Below are 22,773 nucleotides of genomic sequence, written 5' to 3' on the forward strand. Positions count from 1 at the left end.
TTCCGGCAATGCTCCTCATTTCATAAGTCTAAACAATTTCGTTTATTTTTTATTGCAGTAACCATGTAAAAATTTATCTTGGAGTCTGCTTTCACACAGAAGTCACCAGTGACTCCTTTACCTGTTTAATGCTCTCCCGGTGAGAGCAGAACAGAGCGATATCTACGTGGCGTAGCACCTTAAGTAATAACGCTTCAAGCCCGTAAACACGTGTAATTTTATTATTAATTTACCTACACAGAAAAGTTCGAGATGCACAGCAATGTGCACAGGTGACAATGGCCAGCCTTGTTTTACAGACGCTCGTATTCATTCACTTTCGCTCAGGTGCCTGCTGATAATGCTAGAAGTTTGCTGTCTGTATAGGCCACTTTTAGACACTGTTTGATCTCGCGTGTAAAATTGGCACTCATTCCAATATAGAAAGAGGTGCTACGTGTGCACTAATTTCTCTAGGCGGTGCTCTAGCAACAAGTCGACCGCCGAATGCATCGCAACACTCTAGCACAACTCTAGCTGGGTGTATATTTGTGAAAATTGTACGGGCTTTGATGAATGTATGGATGTGACTCACCGAGGTGCTTAATAAGTGTTTGCAAACTCTGCCCTAAAATTGCCTAAATATTTTGTTATCACAAATGGTGAAGATTATAGGCCTGTAAGATTCAACCGATAACAACTTCGCAGGATCCTCATAAATGAAGAATCAACACATTATGCGCCATTTTAAGGAAAGTTGAGAGTTTTGTAGTGTATGCTTCATCTTCTACATGATTGAGAGATTTGGCTGATTCTCATTTGAATGGCTTATAAAAGGCAGCTCCTAGCCGTCCAGTCCAGGAGCCTTGCCGACATTGAGTTCGTCCATTGCTTGCTCTATTTTATGCACGCTTTGGATGCCTGCAGGCTAGGTTTTGTAGTTTCGTTATTTTCTTCATAAATGGTAAGAATTCTTATTCAAGTCTTCTTTTCTTTATTTTGCTTACCGTGGCTGAGTAATTCAGTGTAATATTCTACAAAGCTTCTGAGTCTTAGTTCCCTCTCATACGTTACAGTATTTCTATGAAGAATTCTTTGGATTCAATTCTTCGTGGCCTATCTTTTCTCATCACAGTGTGACGGCTTATTCTATGTTTCACCCAACCACAGCCTCTCAGCAGTCTTCTTTGCCCAATTTTGCAAATTTTAAGTTTCTTTTTAAACTTTTCGATATATTTCGCGCGGATGCCGAGATTCACGTTTTCCATGCATATAGAAGTAGATTGAATTTCTATCGCAAGTCTATTGCTATGAATTCTACCCTTTTTTTTTAATTTAAGTTACTTTATCTGATCCCACAACTCATCTATCAAGTCTTAACATCCCTTACAAAGCATTCATCATTCATAAGGTTGATATTAGATTCCATAAATCAAAGTTAAATGTGAAATAGCTGTCTTTTGTTCCTATAGTAAACATAAGGGCACAATGGCCAGAGAAGGATTCATCCTTAACATTGTAGAAAGAGAGAGACAGAAGAAAGGGGAAAGGTAGGGAAGTTAACCAGAAGGGAAAATCCGGTTTGCTACCCTACGCTTGGGACGAAGGGGATGTGGAGGCAAAGAGAAGTGATGGTAGGAAAAGAGAGTGAGAGAAAGGGACCACGGACATAGAAGTGGCATCTGTCCCTCATGATGGTATGGATTCCTTTTTGTTGCCTGGAAGAGCGGACCCAGCAGCGTTATCGGCGTGTTCGTCATCTATGACGCTGGGGAAGTGTCTTCTTGACAGAACGCTTGTTTCTGTGCTCTCTGCATTTTTGGTGAACTCTTTGCCTATCGGGGTGCCTTACCTCCCCGTCTTGCGACCATGGACGCGGAGCATGCCACAGGCCCTCCTGGCCAGAAGTCATCACGGCTGTCAACCGCAAGGAAGCGAGTTGGCTCCCCCAGCGACACCGAGGACACCGAGCTGTACTCTATGTCGGAAGACGACTCATCCGACGACGGCTTCATACCCGTCCGGAGTAAGAGGGCGAAGAGAAAGATCGCCAACACAGCGCCGTCACCTCCTGCGAGCACTACGACTATGAAGTCAAGGCCTGCGCGCTGGCCACACGTCATCATCTTTATGCCGGAAGAACCGTCAAGCAACCTACGGTTGCTGAACAGGCAAGCCCTATCCATTTTTCTGGAACGTGCGGTGCCGGATCAAATTAAAGACATCAGAATAAACCCACGCAAGAATATACTCGCCATAGACGTGTACAACGCGAGTGCGCTTGGAACACTTCAAGAAATCACGGAGCTTGGCGGAATCAAAATGCGCCCCTTCATCCCGATCGACGACACATCGATAGCCGGTGTAATTTACGACATTGACATTGCCATTCCCAATGAAGATTTACCTAGCCTCATCAAGCCGGCAAACGAGGGCACGATCATTACGCAAGTGCGCCGTCTTGGGAATACGCGCTGCGTAAAAGTAATCTTCAAGGGGGATTGCATACCCTCCCACGTTAAAGTCGGACATTTTCGACATCCAGTTCGACCATTCATCCAGAAGCCGCTTCAATGCCATCAGTGCTTCAGGCTAGGACACGTAAAGGGCGTGTGTCCGAACTCGCTTCTGTGTCCCCGTTGCGCTGAACCTCATGCAGAAGTGACCTGCGGTGCCACAGTTCTGAAGTGCGCCAACTGTAGCGGCCCTCACGCAGCCTCGTCGAAAGACTGCCCCCGGATCAAGAGGGAGCGCGCGGTTCTGAAGCAAATGGCCAGAGACAATTCGGCCCACAGGGAGGCAGCCGAAGTAGTCCGGCGTCGGCGTCGACGTCGGCACCGTCGTAAGTCTTCAAAGAAGGCGCATGAGCGAAGCGATAGTACCCGCTCCACTACGGTACCACTTAGTCGCGACGCGATAGGGCCCACCACTTCCACGAGGGCATCAGATAAGACTCTTTCTTTAGAGGAATGGCCTACGCTACCGAGCCGCTCCCTTGCTAAGGAACCTCAGAAGGTCACGGCGCCACCGGAGCCTTTTCCGGCCATTGATGATTCACCTAAAACAGATCAAGTCATCTCGGTGCTACGTTCCCTCATGGAGGCCATCCGAACGATTTTAGTTGAGATGGGGACACCGTCTGCTCGAAGCGCACTTAAAGTGCTGGACGCCTTAAGCCCAGTGCTTGAATCCCTCAACTAGAAAGATGGCTACCCATACCCCATCCTTCCGAAAAGAAGTCAAGGCAGCGTCCGTCATGCAGTGGAACGCCAGAGGGCTAAAATCACGAATTTCAGATTTCCGTCAGTATGTGTACACCAATGTGTTTCCACTCATCGTCATTTGTGAGCCCAACTTGTCGAAACCAATCAGACTGTCAGGGTACGAATGTTTCATGTCATCAACAAATAGTGCATGCAGCAAAATCATCATTTTTGATCGTCGGGAACTCACCTATGTTTTGCAACCGATTGCGCCCCACGACGACAATCAGTATATATGCGTCACAGTTAAAAAGAACAAACTCTTGTTTACTCTCATAGGCGTGTATATATCGCCTTCCAACAATTTCGACACTAAAAGATTAGCGGATATCTTGAGTGTTTGCCCCGCTCCATGGGTCATCATAGGAGATTTCAATGCACACCATCCAGCATGGGGAAGTACAAAGACAAATGCAAGAGGACGAAGATTATCAAGCATCGCCTACAACTATGGCCTTACTCTCTTGAACGATGGTAGCCCCACCTTTCTTCGAGGCGTGACATACGGCAGCTGCCTCGACCTTGCTTTTGTCTCCAACTCTCTCGCCAGATATGTGAAGTGGTTTCCAGATATTGAGACCCATGGGAGTGATCACATTCCCACCTATCTGAACATCAAAGGCTTGATGTCTAGATCTGGCCCACGGAATACCATTCGGACGATTCAATGGGCCAACTTCAAATCTGATATGGAAGATGCCTGCAGCGAGGGCCTGCCCTCTGGGTTAGAACAAACAATTAAAAATACGATGCGGAACGCCACTCGCATACTGACGATCTCTCACACGCGAAACGACTTCGACATAGAATTAGAGCGACTTCGCGCACTTCGTCGCCGGGCGGAACGTCGATATCGGCGTACAAGATCAATCCATGACCTTAGGGCAGCCAGGAGGATACAAAAGAAGATTCAGCGTCGAATGAATAGATTAGCGTTGGAACGTTGGGCAACGTTTTGCCAAACACTCGACCCCCGCAAGCCGCTGTCTCACATTTGGAAAACGGTGCAAGGTCTGCGTTGCCTTCCGGAACAGCGTTTTCCATTCAAGGCACTCGCGCTTTTCCAAGGGCGGCAAGACATCGATGTCGCAGAAGACTTTTGTGTGCGAATGGCAGACCAAGCGACACGCCCAGATCCTCCAGCCCGAGATGATGTCCCCCATTCCCGAGATTGCCGCATGGACCTTCCTTTTACAATGGAGGAGCTCGAGGCGGCACTAGCTCTCTGCAGGCGCTCATCATCTCCGGGTCCAGATGGTATATCATACCGAGCCTTGTGCTATCTCGGAGAATCCGCACGGACAGCACTATTGAGTCTCTACAACACCTCATGGCAGGAGGGAAATGTTCCTGACGAATGGAAAGTGAGCCGCCTGGTGCCAATATTGAAGCAGGGCAAATCCCCACTAGAGCTCAGCTCTTACCGCCCGATAGCGTTGGCCAGCTGTGTAGGAAAGATAATGGAACGGATGATCCTTGGCCGCCTGGAATGGTACCTTGAACACTACAAGATTTATCCGAGTTCCATGGCTGGTTTCCGACGTGACCGCTCTTCCATCGACAATGTAGTTGATCTCGTTTCATATGTCCAGCACGAAAGGTCCCGTAAACGTTTATCTGCAGCTTTATTCTTAGATGTGAAAGGGGCATACGATAACGTATTGCATGAGGCTATTCTCGACGCTCTTGTGACGGTTGGCCTAGGTGGCCGAGTATTTTTATGGATTGCAAGTTACCTATCTGCAAGATCATTCTATGTATTAACTGACGATGGCCCAACTACGCGACGCTATACCAGCAAGGGCGTTCCTCAAGGCGGTGCTCTCAGCCCGACGCTATTCAACCTCGCTCTTATTGGGCTTGCTGAACACTTGCCAACTACCACCAAAATTTCAGTATACGCAGACGACATCTGTCTCTGGACTTCGGCAGTCACACGTCCTCAGATACGTGCACGGCTTCAGAGAGCGGCTACTTTGACAGCGAGCTACTTGTGTGAACAAGGTCTCAGCATATCGCCAGAAAAATGCGCCCTAGTGGCGTTTACTCGCAAACCAATGACGCCTTATGTCATCTCAATCAACGGGCGGACCATTTCCTATGTCAGAACCTACAGATTTCTAGGCGTAATTATCGACCGAGACCTCTGTTGGAGCCCGCACGTGGCTTACATGAAACGACGCCTAACAGCAACCTCCCAGTTGTTTAAATACCTGACAGGAAAGACGTGGGGGATGTCAGTAGACGCAATGCTGAGACTCTACAGAGCTCTCTTTCTCGGTTTTTTAAGGTACAGTCTACCTGTACTGAACAACACCTGCAAGACAAATATTCGTGTTCTGCAAGCAGCGCAAGCTCAAGCACTCAGAGTTTGTCTTGGTTTGCCGAGATGCACGTCAACTGAGGCAACTATTGCGATTGCTCGGGACCATCCAATGCAGACTCACATCACGGTGGAAACCCTGAGAACGCATATCAGACATTTGGCACGGGCCCCCTATCACCACCTTGCAACACTACCTTCAGACAGGCACCAAGCATCATTCTCAAAAACTATTGTCAAGTACAACGACAAACTTCCCTCGGGCTTCACCGCTGCATCTAAACCATCGATGCCCCCTTGGTGCCTTGTCAGCCCCACAGTCCATCTCAACGTGCCAGGAATCGGGAAAAAGTCTGAGCTGTCGTCGCCTGTGCTGAAACAACTGTCTCTGCTTCTTCTGCACGAGAGGTACGCAGACAGTGCACATATTTATACTGACGGTTCCACAAACATCCAGTGTTCGTCCGGTGCTGCAGTCGTCCCAGAAAGAGGTATTACCATCAGCTTTAGGACTGACCACCCAACGACATCTACATCTGCGGAACTAGCTGCTCTTCGAGCTGCACTTTGTTTTGTCAATCGGGAACCACCTCGACAATGGTCAATTTTCAGCGACTCAAAGGCAGCCCTACAATCTGTACGATCAGCTCTGCGTCGCGGGCCATCTGAACAGCTCGTATTCGATATTAGATGCCTACTTCATACATCACATGAGAAAGGACATCACGTGACGTTTCAGTGGCTGCCAAGTCACTGCGGCGTCATCGGAAATGAAGACGCCGATAAAGCCGCTCGGACAGCTCTTGAAGACACACAGGAAGAGGCCATACCACTTTCACGATCCGACGCAGCCAGCAGACTTCAAGTGCTTGCACAGGAGATCACGCTCTCTCTATGGTGCACACCAAGCAGCCAGACCAACCGCAGCGATCATCAACACGACCTGCCCTCCTTGATGCATCTCTGTATGCCAACCGGACTCCGCCGAAGTGAGGCCACCTTGCTTTATCGCTTATGGCTAGGGGTGGCCTTCACGAAATCTTACTCGTTTCGCATTGGAATGGCCGACAACGCTCTCTGCAATGCCTGTCTTTGCGAGGAGACGCTGGAACACATTCTGTGCGACTGTCCTGAATATAATGTTCAGAGACAGTCCATGGCGTCCGTTCTAGCGCACCTTGACAGTAGACCATTGTCAGTTGCAACCACTTTCACATATCGCCGACTGAAGACATCGCAGCTGAAGGCGACGAAGGGACTACTTCGGTTTATGAAGGATACGGGCTTGGACAAGCGACTGTGACAGTGATGTCACGTACCACACAAGAGTGACAGACTGTAACCAACGATGTGTGTGCCGTGTTATGTGCCCTCTATCTCTTCTCCCCATCTTTCATCCCCCCCATCCGCCTCCCATGTGTAGGGTAGCAAACCGGTTAGGCAAAACTGGTTAACCTCCCTGCCTTCCTTCTCCACTTTTTCCTTCCTTCCTTCCTTATGACGCTGGAGTGATTTGGAAGATACTGAAATGCATCGTGTTTTCTTTAATCATCGTAGTTATTGCAGAATCCGCATGAGCTGCCACTATGTACCAGTTGTTTCATGCAAATATAGCCAAACTTTTATGATGCATTGGTACACCTCAGAAGAACGGGATCAACCGTATGAGATTAGCATGCAGTCATCTTGAGTTTTCGAGAATATTTTCTGGAGTCCCATTATAGTTAGCTAATTAGTTAAGTTTATTAATAAAAAATTTTAAATATTTGTTTTATGGTACAAGCCGATGTTAAACAGTTGCAGACTACGCTCACAAACACCCCAGGAAGTTGTTTTCATGACGTTATATTTTACGCGATGCGTTTTTGAGGCTTTTAAGAATGTTCGCGTTGTATTACGTTAATGACGTCACTGCACTCTTTCGCGTCTGGATGGCAGCGCTCTCATTTGGTATATCGCAATAACGAATTCCGCACGCCTGTCGCCAAAAAAGAAAAGGAAATAGAAAAGTAGAAGTAAAAAAGAAGCCGACAACTGTATTTGCATTTGTGTTCAGTACGGGCCTATCTCTTACTATATATAACTGTGGCGGATTTGCATGTTTAAAACGAAGTCGCTGATTACACTGCTGAAGCCACTGCTGATTACACGCTGAGGACACTCGCCTTTTTTTTTCTTTTGTAGTGTGCATTTCTCTTGTGCGGCTATAACGTTAAAGGTGTGCTAAAAAAGCAAGCATTAAGTAGCTCGTACACCCAACCTTGTCTTTGCTGCGTAGTCGAAAAGCGTTTGTTTATCATAACGACAAATGACAGTTGTTTGGGCAACAGCTACGTGCTTGGAGTGGAGATACTTGCGAATGCGTACGGCAATAGACGGAACTTAGCCCATAAGGTGAACGTGCACCAAATTGAGCACAGTTGCTAATTTTGTATTCACAATTAGCGACAGCGGTCGTTCTTAAGAGACGCGGCAGCCACATAGGCTCGCAAGATGGCGGATGAACATCTTGGAAGATACCCGTCACGATCATTCGCTGTTCGTTGCCGCCAACACATGCTTTGGCGCTTAGCATGAGAGAGCGGGAGAGAAAAAGAAAAGAAAGTTAAAGATAGATAGACTGAATGGCTTTTATGGGCGCGTCCTACAGCGCGCATCATCCTGAAAAAAAAATGAAAAAGAAAATCCAGCATTGCACGGACGCTTACAACCTTAAAAAAGTTAGAAAAAGCTTACAAAGCTTATACACGGCAAATGTAAGGGTCACTCAATTTATATCGGGGCACGAAGGGAAAGACATATGAAAATAAAATTCCCGATTGCACCAGCCAACAGTTCCATGGTATATTATTATTTACCAGTTTTTGGAAACTTCTAGAACTTCGCGGGTGGGTCCTGGCGTTTTGTGTTCTCAAGGCTAAAAAAATAAAAATTCGATTATTGGGTTTTATGTGCCAAAATTACTATCTGATTATGAGGCACGCCGTAGTGGGGGACTCCGGAAATTTAGACCACCTAGGTATCTTTAATGTGCCCCTAAATCTAAGTGCACGGGTGTTTTCGCATTTCGTCCCATTCGAAATGCTGCCGCCGTGGCCGGCATTCGATCCCGCCACCTCGCGCTTAGCGGCCCAACACCATAGCCACTAAGCAACCCCGGCGGGTTGTTCTCAAGGCTGTTATGGCCACTGACTGACTCATAAATACAATACTGTATACCAGGTTTGTCGGATGAGATCTCATTTCGTATCGTTAAAACGCAATGACGACAGCGCGCGTGTAAACGCTAGAGGTAAGCAGTCGCTCCGACAAGACGGGAGAACGCGCGACCGTGTATGTTTTGAATGTGTCCGCAAGATGAGCGATTGGCGCTGTTGTCGTGAGCGGAAACTTGAGCTTGATTAGTCTATTTAAGGTCACCAATCAGCAGATTAAATTAAATTACGGGAACGTAGGAGCCAAAGCCACGATCTGATTATGAGCCACGTCGTATTGGAGCCTCCTGATTAATTCTTACCACCTGCCAGGGTTCTTTACCGCGCACCCAAAGCACCGCACACGCGTGTTGTTGCATTTGGTCCCCCTTTAAGTGCGGCTGCCGTGAATGGGATTTCATCCCTCGATCTCGTGCTTAGCAGCGCAACGTCATAGCCGCCAAGCCAACACGGCGGGTCAAACAGTAAATCAAACACCATCGTACACCCTATAAATATACGTTAAGTACTAAGGGCATTTTTGATTTTTCTTTCATACAGCAGTGATTCTGTACACAGTGGCTCCGGCGAAGCAGGACCCGCCACGGTGGTTTAGCGTGGTGTTTCACTGCTAAGCACGAGGTCACACGATCAAATCCTGGCCACGGCGGCCGCATTTATAGGGGGAGAAATGCAAAAGCGACCACGCCCCGAGAATTCGGGGCATGTTAAAGATCGCCTGGTGGTCAAAATGAATCTGAAGTCCCCCACTACAGCGTGCCTCATAATCAAGTCGTGGTCTTGGCACGTAAAACCTCAAATTTCATTCATTCAGTGGAGCGGAAAGACACGCTGCTTATATTTCAGTCCGTTCGTTCTTAGTATCAGTGCTCGGCCGCTCAATTTTCCAGCATGGATTTCGAGATACTTAAGTGGGATAGAATCCACTGACGCAGCACCAGTAATAAATAAATTCATTTCGAACATTGTGCACAGCTTGAACAAAACAAGGGTCAAGGCATAGAAACGACGATACAAAATGGCGAAATTGAGCATAACCAGATCGTCCGCCTGCCAATGCAGTTTCTTCTTGGTTCTAACAATAGGCAATAAGCGTTACAGAACATGACGTCTTCAATGTAAGATGACTTTGCCAGTGTTAACCATGTTTCACGACAGACGACGCCGGAAACGCTACAGGCGTCCTCTTTTGAACGAGATGATATCCCATTGTACAGGAACTGACGTCATGGCCTGACAATGCCTACATCACACGCTATGGTTAGAAGACGTTGCGTGGGCGCGACGCACTGTACTCACCAGACTTTGTTCGCGCATATCAGGCAACGTTTGATTGAATATTTTATACAGATCACTCAGAGTTAGTTGTCTCATTGTACAAAGTGATCCGGTGGTGCAAGGCAAATGCGTTGTGTGCTTTTGCAGTGGAGACATTGACGAAATGTGTCAAGTTCGTGGATACCATATCAGCGAAACTTTATGCGGGATAGGAGAGCAAGATAAAAATTGACAATAGCTGCGAATGCGTTTATTTTCGATGAATTGGTTTCGTGGAGAAGTACTGTTAACCAGAGAAGAGTGAATATAAGATTTTCGAATACAAATCGAATACGAATAGCAAGTATCGAAAATCGAACCGAATATCTAATAGCCGGACGCAGACACATATATGTACAGTATTTAGGAATACTTATATCAGCATAATTAGGTACCACGCCTGTACTGGCCACTGCAAGAAAGACAGCCAAATACCATGAAAAAAGGACAACATTTAACAAAGGTCACTAGTTGTCATCAAAAATAAAAAATAAACTGCGCGAATAACCGTTTCGAAGCTATCGAGCCTGGTTGAAAACAAGCTTCTCTATAAAAGCGGGCTAGCTTTCGGAAAGTGCTAAATAAATATTTGCCGAGAAAAGGTCACAAGTTGTGCAAACAGAAAAAAGAATTGCTGGCTCTCCCGTAATCGAGAGTAGACCTAAGGATGAAATGGCAACCGACAAAGCAGATTGGTTCGAGATTATACTAGCCAGAATCTTAAATTTAGTGTACTGCATGTTAGCAACAGCACACCCCACCGCACCAAACCGCACCACGCCATACGGTAGACTGGTCTATATAGACGCTGCCCAGCTAAAAGAAGAAAAGCGGCTGAAGGCCGCAAGACAGGCATCGAAAGACGTCAGGGAGACAGAGCGCACTGCCTAACTAGAAGAAGAATGAATTGAATTCGAGGGTTTTACGGCCAAAATGCATGACTTGATTACGAGGCACGCCGTAGTGGAGGATTCCGGATTAATTTTGACCACCAGGGGATCTTTAACGAGCCACCAATACACAGAATACGGGCGTTTTTCATTTCGCCTCCATCGGAATGCGGCCGCCGCGGCCGGGATTTGATCCCGCGACCTTGTGCTTAGCAGCGCACCACCGTAACCACTAAGCCACCGCGGCGGGCAGAAGCGCCTGAAGGAGGCGCCACGAAGCGTGGCGCCATCTCTCGAGGTGACGCGAAACCCACGCCGTGGAACTCACGGATCATTGGCGTTCAAAAGGGCACAGGCAACACTGTCTCAGCGCCAAAAGATTGCAATGAAGTGTATGGTGTCCTGTATCTGCCTTTTGAACGTCTCTATTAGAAATGACAAGATTTCAGCGTACTAGAAGTTACAGTATGAGTGATATTGTGAACAAACATTAGGAAGAACTTGGAAAAAATATTTTTTGTTCTCGCAACTTGCGCGGCTGTTCTCGCTTGAATACCCGACTAATGGCTCTGCCTTTTGGCTCAAAGTCACTTGAAGGTAGCCGTCAACGGGAGCTAAATTCATTTCGTGCATAAGAAGCTGCTAAAGGTCTCGTATTCTGCAGACGCATGTAAAAAGGTGTTTTAAAAGAGAAAAAATAAAGGTTATAGCTTAAAAGATAAACCAGCTACGTTACTAGACTGCCCAAAACACTTGGTGAGAGAAGTTGATGAAAAAAAAAAGAATGCTTAGAAGTGGTGAATACTTTTTGGGACTTCCACCTGATAAATTCTCCTCACAGAAAGCGCTTCCGCATTTATAAAGTTGACAGTTTAATATACTATGAACTAACATCAATGAGAATAACGAAACACCTAGAGTCAAGTGGATAGCGTACGCCCACATTACCAAGCTCTATCAGCGTCGCGCTTTGTCGGTGACACGCGATCCTAGCTTGAGTGGCGCACCCTATAACAAAGCGCTTTCCACCATTGTAAAGATAAATAAAACATGCACGCACACAAGCGCCTGCCCATAGATAGCTGACGTGGCGTGCGGGAACCGCATCTTTCATACATAGCTTTCCAACCTGGCCGCGAAGCCTATAATATTCGCAGTATATATGCATACAGAACCCGGCGCCGCCTTATGGTCCTCAAGAACGTACAACTCCGTAGACGGACGGCTCAAGGGAAACATAAACGCCTAAGCTGGGCGTGGGTGTGTACTTTCTTTTTTCTTCTCTCTCTCTCTGTACGCGGTATTTGCCGGCACGTTTCTCACTTCTCATGGTAGGTTGCGCCGTGCAGGTGTGCATTAGCATGAATAATGTACGCGAGGAACCGTGAACAGTGCAGTAGGCATATATAGGCCCTAGATGGCCCCCGCAGCGCTCTCCTTTATTCGCTCAACACCGGCATATTGGCGCACTAGCGCAGGCCCATGTATAATGAATGATCCGGAGCGCCGGCGCTGTCCGCGTGTATATATGCGTGTTCGCACAATTTGCCCCCACGTGCGCTCAAATAGCGCTCTCAAGCTGAAATTGCGTGCGGACGTTTCCTGACTTAGTTTCGGTCATCGTCGGGTTCGGCGGGGAAATGCGTAGGCTGTCCAACCTGATTTAATCACTGCAAGTACCGGCGAGTCGTAATAAATATGTGGCTGCTCTTACGGATGCACCTGAAGACAATGTAATAACAGAACCAACCGAGGTTTCTATCCGAGAATGCGTTCGGCATGTTTTGAGAGGTGCTTATTCGTGGCAATAGTGGGTGGTGCTTCCACCTTACCACCACGCCTTGCTCGTCGCGGAAGCCAAACCGTATACTGCGGGTGCCACTTCATCAAGGACTACTTGGGAACCTTGTGCAGCGTCTGCGACTGCCTACGTATACCGGAGACACGGCTCTGTGGCCAGTGGCGCAGCGTCTCATATGACAGCGTCTGCGTCTTCTACATGAGGCGCGGTGTCTCGAAACGATAGCTGTCACGAGGGAAGCGCGAACGCTCTCCTTACCACCGGTAGCACTACACAGTAGTATCATACCACTATGCTGCGTCTGCCGCTACATTAGGTGTTAAGGCATTGTAGTATCATCTTGCAGTTTTTACCGCTGCGTTAGACTGCGACATCTTCGGAATCGGACCATGAAAATGGTCACAGTCACATAACGTCGTGATTAGCTCCTAAAATAATTCTAAACGCAATCAAAGCTCCTAAATATTGTTGTCCGTGGGGCAAACACACGATAAGTACATTGCTATTCCTTAGTCTTTACGTTTCCGTTGCGAAACATCGCAAACATTCACTGGAAAGGGCTTAAAGAACACCCCTAGTTGTTTCTCGAAGCATGCGTGTGGTTGTGTGTCTCTACGTCAGAGTTAACCTTTATCTCTTAAACATTGAGAACTCCTTTGTATGCGATCTCACAATAACGTAGTTCAAAGTGAGTTCACGAAATACAAGAGAGATAAACAGCAACTTTAAACAGCGCGACAATGGACACAGCAAAGAATCGCGAAACAGAGGATAGCAACCAAATGCTTTATTTCCAGAGCTGCTCTAGCGCACTCCTGCGAGCACTCTGTAGAACACGGCTTTTCAGCACAACTTGACCTGTTAAGATGTGCTGGCTATCCGAATAACCTACAGTGTAGCGTTGGAGTAACGTTAGTCAATAAACGAAAAACGGCAGACAAGCAGAAACAGTCATCACGGCTTTCAAGGACTGCAGTTACCCCCTATCTACACCGCGTGTCCCACAACGTAATAATGAAAGTCGCGTTGACGGCTGGAGGAAAGCTTGTATCTAGCACCCGGCCCTATAACCAGCTGGGTGCAGTGTGTAGAAGAGTGAGTCAAGAACAAAACGCAACGCAGCCCTGCTGAGAAAAGCATGCTCTTTGCCTTGTTGAACGTCACACGCAGGTTGTCTACGAGATTCGTCTCACGTGCTATCGCCGTCACATCGGTCAAACGCGAAGATACAATAATGACCGGCTGCGTAAAACATGCGGCTTCCCTAAAGGCCTCCGGCCACCCATTGATAGAAGTGCCAGTGCACCTCTATATTCGAAAAAAAAAATGCAAAATAGTAATTAAGTACCGCGAACAGCGTGCACGCGAGAGTTTTGAACCCTTCGTGATTTTTACACAGAGTGACGCTTGCGTTAGTCCTGCGTCTCTCTCCATTTATTGACCAATGTATTTGTCGTGTCAATTCCTTTAATGTTTATGTATATCCCGTTGCAAACCGCTTTTGGAAATAAAGCATTTGGTTGCTAGTAAGTGCTCTGTTCTGCGGTTCTCCTGCGGTGTCCTGTGTCTGGCTGTTTAAAGCTGCTACTTACAAGATGCATCAACTAGCCCAAATGAAATTGCCGTTACCGCAGATGTGGTATGAAGTAATGGTGGAGAACTATCCTTCTATGCAAACATTCGGCTTGCATAACAATACAAAAAATTGAGTGCGATATTGCAGTTGCTTAGGGGCTTGTGAGTTTTGCCAAACAGAATGCGCAATGCGCAGCGATTTCTGGAACCATACCCAACACACTTGTCTATAACGCGGAAGCAGAGGGCGGTTGAGCGAGTAGGGCCATTCCGTACATTAGCTGATAGCCTTACTCGCGTGACGATAAGTAATTGTGCACGAATGCAGAGATGTATATGAACGGTGGAAGGTAACTATAATCCTGTGCCTTACCTTGTGCACAACACCTTCGGCTGATCGATGGTTTCTTAGATCCACAGGGTGCCGCTCATGTGCTCTAGTCTGCTTAGGGCCCTGCGTGCGCAATGGTTGTGGCCCACGTCGCGGAGCTAAATGGATGCCAAATGGCCTTTTCTCGCGACTTCACTCTTCGGCCATTCTGTCGCTTCTGATACGAAAAACCCTGTCAATTACTATAAGAAGCAAATAGTGAGAGAGCTCGAGAGAGAAAGGTAGGGAGGGAGAGTCAGAAGAGAGGAGAAAGGCAGGGACAGTGACACACAACATGTTAAAGGAGGAAGAAATACGCACACACGAAACAAGGAAATGCGCACACCTGTAATGGGCTTCGCTTCTTTCGCCGACAGATCCCACGACACGGTGACGGCACTCGCCGAGGTTGAGACAACGTGGATCACCGGTGGGAGGGGAGGATCTGCATCGTCGTCCATTGAATAGGAGAAATGTTAGTTCAGCACAACGGTAATCTGTAATGCCAAAAAGCAAGTACATTTGACGACTCACTCATCAGGCTCCTCCAAAGCTATGTAGCGCTAAGCGCAATGCTTGTGCGCGTAAGTCTTTTGGATCTGAGGACTCATATAAATGTTGTGCATGGTTGTGATGGATTCGCAAATTAAGAAAAGCGTTTCCATGTAAGTGCCGTTAATTAGGGGACATGCCTTTATTTTTTTCCTTGAGGAGTCGCCTCAGCTGATAGCATGATTGCAAGAAATGAAGAAAGATAGAAGGCAGGGAGGTTAACCAGAAATTTCTCTGTTTGGCTACCCCACGCGGGGGGAACTGAAAGGCAAATAGAAAGATGACAGATAGAGAGAGAGGGAGGGGGGTAGGAAAGATGCGGCGAGTTCCTGCATGCGTCTGGGCCGAAAGAGGTACACCCGTGAGCAAAAGTATACGGACCACAGGTTCGCCTAAAAAAAACAGAATTTCTTCGTAATTAACAGGCATAAAAGGAAACAGACGAGTGGACTAGAAAATTCGCAACGTCTGGTTTGTACTGCAGTCTTTAGTTGCGAGTTACAATCGCAGGCATAGGAACAAGTCAGTTTTATCACGCAATCCCTTGTCCGTATACTTTTGCTCACGGGTGTACATAAATTTTAAGTGCGCTGGCAATTCATCGCACTAATTAGGCAAAACTTAGCAAGAGTTCTGACGCCTACCTTAACTATTAGGTTGATAGCTCTTTTGAGGAGATAATAATGTTTAAAAACGGTCGTTCATAGCGTTTTGCGATTTTTTTGTGAAGGATAAAAATAGAACCACACTGCCTTTACTTTCGGACAGAGGCAGCAAGACGCCGTTCGATGTAAGCCAATTAGCAGGAAAGTGAATAAAATTCTACTGCATTTAACTTCTTTGTCTTGCAGAAACCTAGGCATTTATTTCATAATAAACATTTACATTCCATGGAAAATTGCAGATTACCATTATCAATATTCTCCCCTATTAAAAGGGGGAAAATGTAGTCGCCTTCGAAAGGAACATTTCCAAATTACCTTTAGCATCTTTGCTTTGACAATTTTGCAACAGTAAACGCCCCACAAAGAAAAAGAAGGTGAGACTGCGTTCAAAGCAGATTCGCCAAATTCTCCGCTGCAAATAAATTTTTCAGGAAAGAAGCAATTTGTTGCAGATGCATGCGCATTTGTCTTTACGACTGAGCAATAAACAAATAACACGAGATTACAGGGCGTACTTCTTAACACTTCCTAACCAGCCCTCCCCACTGCCTCTTCCATAGGATACCGTTTCAACTCGCTTTTATCCACCACCTCACGCGAACTACTATGCGCTCTCTGCATAAAGCCACTTTTTGGACATTGGGTGGTGCGTTAGATGGCTTACTAGATGGCGCACGATGATATGTGATGTCTCTGCTAACGAGTCGCACGAACAACGCGATGTGAGAGACATGCTGTAACGACATCGGCATATACGTTTTGAAAGTATATATACTTCTTTAAACGTTCTGCCTTCGTAGTCACACTAAATAAAATTTAAAAAAAACTAGAATAAAGTCAGCTTTCTGTTCACCATGTTCAAAAGTTTGAGCAGTGATTTCTGTAGACGGTGGCCCTGCGCCTTTCCCGTTGAATGCCTGCACAATGACGCTGTATTTGGTAGAGCGCTTCAGGTTGTTGATGCTGATTTCAGGCACAAAGCCGTCCAAAACGTCAATGGTCTTGTAGACAAAGGACTCGCCCGATCCGACTGGCTTGTAGCCGACGTAATAGCCGCGGATCCGTCCATGGGCCGAAAAGTTCGGAGGGGGCTGAAAAAAACCAAACAAAAGGAACATTGCTGTCGTTATTATTGGTTCGACGGCGAAAACAAAGCTAACCGTACACGAATAAGTCATTTGCAGAACGCACATATACAAAATACAAATTACACGCTCACACCAATTACAATTACATTTTCCTCACTTTTCTAAATACAGCAAAACAAACATTCAGTCATTTATTCAGTTACGTAGCACGCATAGATACAGACATTTGGGTAAACTGCCTGATCTGACAATAGAAGTGTCGAATGCAGTGAGAAAAACCTATTTGCACACGTTGGGTCTAGTTTGTTCGCATGGTTGCTACATTTATTTTTTCTTTGAGGATTCTTTCGTCGATTCTTGGGGCCCAGCGTAAATACGACGATCTAAATGTTTTTATTCTCTTCCAGTTCACAAAATTGATACCTCATTAAATTAAATAAATTTCAGACTTTTTTGGGCCAAGAACACCATCCGATTAGGAGGCATGTCGGATTAATTTTGACCACATAAAGTTCTTTAACGTTCCGTCAATGCTCACGATGCTCAATGCTCAATGCTCAATGCTTAACGGCTCACGAAAATTTTCGCATTTCTCCACTCGAGACCTTGAGCTAAGCTGCTAGCTGAGCTATCACGGTGGGAAAAATTAAAAAAATTCCCGAATGATCATTTTTCTGGCGTGTTTAGTCGCACGTCTCTAATAAATGCACTCAAATGCACTGCTCACGGCAGAGGAACCGTAGGTACATACTTTTCGTATACCATTAAGTCTGATTCTTTCATGTAGCCCAAAAAACACATTTGTCAGTTCTGTTGTACATATGTTGCTGTGGAAAGATTAGGAAAACGAGTACCTCGACTACTACTATGCTGTATTCTTAATGTCAGAATACGGGACTTTTCGCAAATGTGTGATATAGAAACCGTAACTACTACTAAAAACACTGACCGAGCAAAGAAAGCGGCTGTAGTAAAGGAGACACAAGGCGGGCGCACTGTCGCATCTTCGAACATCAGCTTCATTGTGGCCTTCTTGTTAGAGGCAGCAAAATATTTCGTTTCCTTGGAAATTGCAAGCGTAGAAAAGCGCCCAGCTTAGAGTTCTTGAGGTCGTAAATATTTCGCTTACCGCCATAACTCCAAAAAAGGAATACCCTGCATACGCCCAAAGAATGTAGCCAGTTCATAATGAATTCAACACCGACAATCTCGCCTTACACTTTCGCCATCTAGCGCGCTGAAACGCGGAAGTCGTGGTATGCCAACAGGTGGGTTTTCATTTGGGATTTTCGATACGGCCGTCTCTGTCAACCAAATTCTTTCGTCAACATTCTTTTTTTTTTTGTAGCGATTTTACCCTACGTAACTTAAGTACTGATCGTATAGAATGCCCATAGATTGGTGTCCATGGATGCAAACATAAGTAATCAACCAAGTTTGCACATGTCGAAACTACAAATTCATGCGCGCGAAATTCTTGACCATGCATGAAATAATCAATACGCAAGCATTTCGCCATGGGATCGTCAACCATCAACACCGAAAAACTCGTGCAATATTCACTTGAACTTGCTTCAGTTTCGTACAGTGCTGATCTCTTTGACGTGGGTTTTGAATAGCTACAGTATGCATGCTCTAAATCGCGCTTGTGAAGAGAATAGACATTTAATTTCGGTAGCAAAATTAATGGTCCATTGTGATGCCCTGAGTCACAAGCCCTTGTACCTCTATATTAGCTTTAGCTGGAGAAGAATGTTATATTTTTTATAATAAGAGGAGTTATTCCTCGTGATACGAACTGGAAAGAAATAGAAAATATTATTTTATTCCTGAAGCTACGCTCTAGGCGACAGCATTTACTTCCTTCCATCGTCTCCGCCTTCCGAAGTATCGCGCAGCTCATTTCGCGACTGGTACAGCAATTGAAAAAAACATCCCCCGTAAACACCGAGTATTCATGCATCTACGAATGACGTTTCACTGTTATTTTTTATGCACAAGATGACCGTAGCTTTCCAGAAGAGTAACATAGGCCTCGTCATGGCCTACATGGTTCATCAATAACGTCATGCTGTGCGGCTAAAGAGCAGTTTTTTCTCAGGGGCTAAAATTCTGTCCTCCAACCTCCTTTCACGCAGGTGCGTCACACGTGCTTCCTTTTTAAGTTTATCTAATGCACTACACGCATCACTGCATGCATCCATGCATCTTTTTTTTTATCATATTCACCTTCCACGAAGCCTTCAGGGTTTGTGAAGTCACTGGCACAACAACCAAGTCCTCAGGCGGTTTTGAAGGCACTGCAACGAAATTACTTTTTGCATCCCCATATAAACCTAAAATATTAGAAACCGTATTTGTTTTGGAATATGTTTCCGGGGTTCTCTCTCTCTCACCACACACACACACACACACACACACACACACACACACACACACACACACACACACACACACACACACACACACACACACACACACACACACACACGCGCACACGCACACGCACACGCACACGCACGCACGCGCACACGCGCACACAAACAAACAAACAAACACACACACACACACACACGTGACGCCTTTAAATGCCTGCATGCTGTTTTGTCGAAAGTACAAATAGTCGTCACACATATTAGGTATTCAACGTCTGGACAAGAGTTGGTGCAACGGCAGTAACTAACTGGCAATGTGCTTTAAGAGGGAGATCTTAAACCTACTGCTAATTGTCCACCACCCTACTGCAGCGACCTAGAGATGTACTTGCTGCTAATTATAGTATTATACCATGCGGAATTTCCTACGATGCTTGTAATACTCTATTGACTTCAATAACGATCAAAGTTTGCTCTATTGCAGTGCATCCAGATTATTTTCCCCAGAGTGTAGTATGCCAAAGATGAACTTAAAGGGATGCTAAACAGAAGGGAAACACAGTTTAACATTGCATTGTTGTATCAAAATTCTACCACCTTTGTATTTTTTTTTGGCAGAGAAAGGGTGATACTTACTCAATCTACGATTACGCTCGAAAACCTGAGCGCCGGTGCTTCACTGTGACGTTACGGTTTTCAAAAATTATTCTCGTACTTGAGTCGTTCAGGCGCGCCAAACGTTTTCACGTTTGGCGAAGCTGTAGGGTCTATAACTGGGCTGGTTAGCATTTCAGTCGTACAATAACTAGAGCGGGGAAACACGAGTTAGCGAAACAAAATTTATCGCTTCTATGTATCATCATCTTTGTTTCTCGCGGGTCCAGGCTCTAGTTGTTGAAATAATGGCTAAGCTGAGTCCTTGGTTGTCTTCTACTGCCATTAAGTTATTCTATACCGATAAGCGAACCCCTAGACCTGCGCAGATGCTATCAAAATGAATGACACCACGACGAGCTGGTTCGCTATCTTTGGTTAGCGTCTCGATATGTGTCTTTCACGTTCGCTCCTTTTATGAGGAGTAAGCTATGTTCGCATAACAGAAGGCTTAATTAACTGCTTCTGTTTAGTGTCTCTTTCTGTTGCCATCTTTCAAGGAGCCGGTAGATATGTAAATCACCGAATCGGAAGGGGGGAGGGTTAATTGAGGAGAAGCGGAAGGAGATGAAGTGCGCACGGCAAATAACACTCCGCTTGAAGATTCTATAATGACAACCAAGCTGCAGTCAAGTGGAACTGCATTAACTCAGGTACCTAACGAGAGTGCGCGCGTGAGCTCCCGCATACATAATTTGTCACTACAGCCACAGTGGCAGAGAACTGGCGTGCTTGAAGTCCAACGCTAAGCAGGCCGTTCTGATTAGCGGCATACGTTAATTATAACGCGTGCGCAGAACCATGCACGGGGGCGAATTCAAAGTGGAAGCACAAACACAATCACACTACTGCCCGCGATACCGGAAGCGCCACTCCATTAGTTCATATTTTATTTCATTATGCTGTACATTAGGAATTCAGATTAGATGCGGGGAAATCGTTCACTCAGTTGAGTGTTTTGACCTTCATGCGCACAACAATATCCAAGCACTGATGAGCAGTATACGCCGTACATAAATGTTTGAGAAGTCGCAATCACGTAACCTCAGGCAACCATTAAATCAATAGTTAGCACGTTATAAAGTTTCACCTGAACGACCTTATTGGGGTGGCATTATTAGTATCGACGCATCTGTGCCTTTAACAAAAATGTCGCCAGGTCAGTCCGCTTAATGTGGCCTTGACACTTACGAGAAAATTCTGTGAGTGTTCTATATGATGCTGTTGTATAAAAGAGCACGCATGTTTTCTACACCAACAAAATTTCTTCCGTGTGAAATATCATGCTTAAAGACCTATCCATGCAATATAAAATATTACCGACAAGCGTTGTTCTGTGTGCTCGCAGGTAAACGTTAATCTGTTTTCTGCACCCGTGAATTGACCACTGAATTATGGAGTGCTGGGCTTCTTTGCGATCAGCTTTTCTGGGAGATACAGGGAATAAATACAGACTGTTCATTTAACTTCGTAATTGAGGTGTGCTCTATTAGGAAGAACAAGTCATTTCGGTTCTCCGGTGTAACAAGTGCTCATCTTAAAGAAATCGAAAGTTACCTTCTTCGTCCGTAGTAACAGAAATCATGGGACTGGGCTCACTCCTTCCGAACTTGTTCACAGAGAGAACGCGTAGGTGGTAGGCAGTGATGGGCTCCAAGTCATCCAACACAGCTGACGTGTTAGAACCAGGTACCTCTATGTGTCGAGAATCCTTCTGCCAGGAACCTGAGAGTACACACAACAAAACGCAAATCACGGTCGTCTTGCCTGATGTCTGCGGATGGATGAGACACGTGTTGTGCTAAATGACGTTGCATTCTTGCATGATTTAAGCATTTGTTAGGATAAGAAAACATAAGCGTGCTATTTTCTGATGCATTTACACGTCTTGAATGGGGAAAGCAGCAGCCGGTACTGTCTGTTGGTAGCAACATCTTTTTTATTCATGTTATCAAAAAAAAATAAAGAAAACAAAACATGATCACGCCGGCGGTCCCAACTTATGGCAATTTGACCTTTCTCAAATGACTATACCATCGTTGACGTTCCATCAGGGGACCCACTGGAGTTAGTGCTAGGCCCATTATTGATTTTGTTAGATGGTAATGATTTGCCCAGTTGCATTGCTCCTAAAGTTCGTCTGTATGACGATGATTGTGTATTATTACACCCCCGAGTGCTGGAATAATCGTCACAGCCTCAATTAGTCATTTTCACAGTTTTATGCGTGATGCGAGTAATGACAGTTAAATATTAACTTCAGCAAAACAGTTCTCATGGCACTTTCTAATAGAGCGTCACCTACTATGGTTAACTGTTCCTCTAACAAAGTAACATTATATTTATATGACCGGACTTTGTGTTGCTGTGTTTCTGAGTTGACTTTCAGTTTTAATTTGAAGTAGACGTTTAGCTTTAATGCGTGTAGGTTAATTCATTATTTATATATTTATGTGAAAATCAGTAGCAGGCGCCAATTAAAGGTGGCAGCATCTCCTAAGTACCATATAATAATAAAAAGAACGTTAGTGCGGGCTCAAGAGTAAAAGTATTTCGGAGTTTTTTGAGGGGGATTGCTTCAATTATAACGACTTCCATTCCTCTAGTGCTCTTTGTGGTTTACCATGCTGATACATATATATATATATATATATATATATATATATATATATATATATATATATATATATATGCAAAGCAAACAAG

At 45.6% G+C, this 22,773-nt stretch overlaps 1 protein-coding gene across 1 annotated transcript in view; it reads right to left on the reverse strand.

The window, feature by feature from the left end:
• LOC126536806 (cell adhesion molecule Dscam1-like) overlaps positions 1 to 22,773 on the reverse strand; it is a 494,472-nt gene that overhangs the window by 66,174 nt on the left and 405,525 nt on the right. Inside the window, exons 16-19 of the mRNA XM_055074010.2 lie at positions 21,625 to 21,792; positions 19,268 to 19,338; positions 16,804 to 17,041; positions 15,080 to 15,178 (exon numbers count right to left, since the gene is read on the reverse strand). Coding sequence (XP_054929985.1) covers positions 15,080 to 15,178; positions 16,804 to 17,041; positions 19,268 to 19,338; positions 21,625 to 21,792 — 576 coding nt within the window. The remainder of the gene's footprint in view (positions 1 to 15,079; positions 15,179 to 16,803; positions 17,042 to 19,267; positions 19,339 to 21,624; positions 21,793 to 22,773) is intronic.

The sequence above is a fragment of the Dermacentor andersoni genome, chromosome 4 (genome assembly GCF_023375885.2).
Source record: "Dermacentor andersoni chromosome 4, qqDerAnde1_hic_scaffold, whole genome shotgun sequence".
NCBI lineage: Eukaryota > Metazoa > Arthropoda > Arachnida > Ixodida > Ixodidae > Dermacentor > Dermacentor andersoni.